This window comes from Acyrthosiphon pisum, chromosome A2 (assembly GCF_005508785.2).
Source record: "Acyrthosiphon pisum isolate AL4f chromosome A2, pea_aphid_22Mar2018_4r6ur, whole genome shotgun sequence".
NCBI lineage: Eukaryota > Metazoa > Arthropoda > Insecta > Hemiptera > Aphididae > Acyrthosiphon > Acyrthosiphon pisum.
In genome coordinates, this window is record NC_042495.1 from 21,092,135 (window position 1) to 21,095,171 (window position 3,037).

Genomic DNA, 3,037 nt, shown 5'->3' on the forward strand with positions numbered 1-3,037 from the left:
TTTTTCATATTTTTTACCAAAGATAGGGTTTATATACTAAATTTTGAATACGTTAATAAGTATAGTTCATTTTGAGTTAATTACAGCTGTTCCCGTCTAAATATTGACCTAATTACGCACACGTGTGTCGGTGGAATCCTGTCCCTTTTCTGCAATAGTTTATACTTCTCGCTGATTATTTTACCACATTATGGCAGATAATATACTTGAAATTTTGATATACCTTTTATATTTTTTAATCAATTTTGACTATATTTTAGTAGGTTCCTGTGGTATTCGAATCCTGTACTGTTTTTGCAATTATAAAAGTCTTTTTATAATTTTCAGATTTAAAGGTAGGTTTTAATCTACTTTAATTTTGGTGTACGTTTAATAAGTTTCAAAACATTTCAGGATTAACTGCATTCCACCAGATTAATAACTTATTTATAATCCCGGATAGCATAAAAACGTTATTTTAACATTTTTATATTATTATTTTTTTTATTTTATCAATAAAAAAATGTTATTTTTTCATCAATTAATGATCAGAAAAATGTTTTAAATATATCAATAAAACGCTATTTAGCCGGCAGAATTACATTATTAAATTATTTTAAATTTTATGACAAGTAAATAATATTTAAATAGTATTAATAAAACATACTTTTTTTGATTTAAATTGAATATCATTTTATGGACAATTTATTGTTGTTTTATTAGTATCATAAAAAAATCATTATTAAAGTTATACTTATCCACATTATATTAATTAGATACCATGGAAAAAATATTATAATTTTTCAAAAATAAAATTTAGTCAAAAATAAAAGTACCCATAATTTGAAATTCCCAATTTTATTAGACATACCTTAACAAATTTGATTTAATTAAATTTCGACAAATTCTAGTAACTGCTCGCTATATTATTATTTATTAGAAAAGTTATAAAAACATATTCATAAAAATGTATATTCTAATTTCTCGTACCTGCGGCTATCAATTTGTACTTACACTTTGTATTAATTTTGGCTTTTTGTCTACCTATATAAACAATTCCATATATACCAACTCATTATTATTATTACAGTTAGAGTATACATAGATATAGTTATGAAATTTTGAGGAAAAATAGAAATAATAATACAAAAAGTTTATACTATATTCTGTTTTATTTAATGTACTAATACATATTAACACAATTTAAAAAAGTATGTATAATATAAATATATTTATATTATTTGATCGTTGCTACGTCTGTTTGTTTTGCTTTGTTCCCGAAATTTTGCACCGGCAATAAAAATTTTTATTGATTGTTCTACGTCTATTGTATTGTAATTTTTAAATTTTCCAATACTTTTAATTGATTCTGAAACAAATTAAATAAACACATTTTTTTAAGAGAAAATTGTAACTTTACTTTATATCTGTTTTTAAATCTTACTATATGCAAAACATAATTAAACTAGTTAATAGGTATTTAGTAAAAAATTAAGTTAAAACTAATCACGATAATTAAAAAAAATTTAATTTTAATACAGTTAATTTATGAAGCTACTATACTAGTTAAAAGTTCTTAAGTTTATCACCATTAATTTTTTGGACAGTTTAATTTTAGATTATGTTTTTTACCAGGAAGAAGTGATGGTGACTGTGAAGTGTTTCCTATAAGTCAACATATTATACACTTTAGTTTTTTACTATAAAATTTATGAACATTTGGTAAAACAATATTAAGTTAAAGTTTCAAAACTATAAGACTATAACATATATCATTGGGGTAAACAACTGTAGGAAATCTGTGTACTGAACTCATATGTAAATGAAATTGGAGATAATAAGAATTTATTTGTATAAATGTTTTAATGTACCTACTTATGCTTGAAATAAGAATAAACATTTTTGTTCTTGTGTAAATACACAATTTTGTTTAACAATATATTTACAATTTACATATCATCTGTGGGTTGTGAGTAATACTTTTTTTTGTTCAGTATAATTATTCTAAGCACGCCTTGCAAGTTTATTATTTGTGAAAAATATATATTATATATTAATAATTAGTAAATCATAAATTGTATTTAGTAAAACAAAAATGTCTTTAATTTAAACGCGGTCACAGAATTCATCAATACATATTCATAATACAAAATGTATTTGTCAACTTAAAATTGGTTCAATTATTTTATAAGATTAAATAATTGCATTTATACCTATATTATTTGACCATGTTTACGCTTAGATTGCACTAAATAACAATTTATGAATCAATAAACTTCATTCAACAAACCATTATAATATGTTTACACCTACTCAATTAAAATTATCACTTTCATCAATTTACAAACATTTTTTTAAACAAATATTCTTATGGTAATAGTTTGTTATGTAAAAGGTATAGATTGCAAGACAGCTCAAATTACTAATTTTTTTTTTTTTTATAGTATTAGTAAAATTGTTAGGAAATAAGTGATATAATCAATGAAAATCTTAGAAAACATTATAAATCTTAGGAAATCTGTAATCTATATTACACATACATTAGTGCCCACCTGGTTAACTTGGCGTTAGTGTTTTTGGCCCGGTGGAGCCAAGTGAGTGCTGAGTTGACGGTAAATAGCTCAAAACGGAGGGTTTCCAGATACGGTCGGAACTTTTCCGTCGCCCAGATTATGGCGAGGCACTCACGCTCGACAGCGGCGGTGTACCAAATTTGTGTGCAATGTTCGGGCTTTTTGTGCCTGTGAGTCGAGAAGAGCTGTGACAAAGCCTGACCTAAATTCGAGCTCGACCGCGGGGGTCGGAATTTTTTCGGGGCGTATTTGTGTAGCGTTAGTCGACGTGGAATGCTCCTTGTAGCGGGGCAACTGGTTCTTAACCGCGGGGGCGGGGTCCTGGTGGGCGGTTTGCACCGCCATTACTAGGGCGTCCGTCTCGGTTGCCGCTGTGCTATGGGCGTTTTCCACTGGTTTCGGCGAAAATTTCGAAGTAGGGGTCGCTGTGTGTGGTGATGGTGACCTACTACTCGCGGAAATTTTTTTTATGGTGGCGGGTGATA

The 3,037-nt window shown here is 27.5% G+C and overlaps 1 protein-coding gene across 1 annotated transcript in view; it reads right to left on the reverse strand.

Annotated features, from left to right (window-relative positions):
* Positions 1 to 1,570: 1,570 nt before the first annotated feature.
* LOC107883889 overlaps positions 1,571 to 3,037 on the reverse strand; it is a 3,351-nt gene continuing 1,884 nt past the window's right edge. Inside the window, exon 5 of the mRNA XM_029489859.1 lies at positions 1,571 to 1,644. Within this exon, the coding sequence (XP_029345719.1) occupies positions 1,571 to 1,644 (74 nt within the window). The remainder of the gene's footprint in view (positions 1,645 to 3,037) is intronic.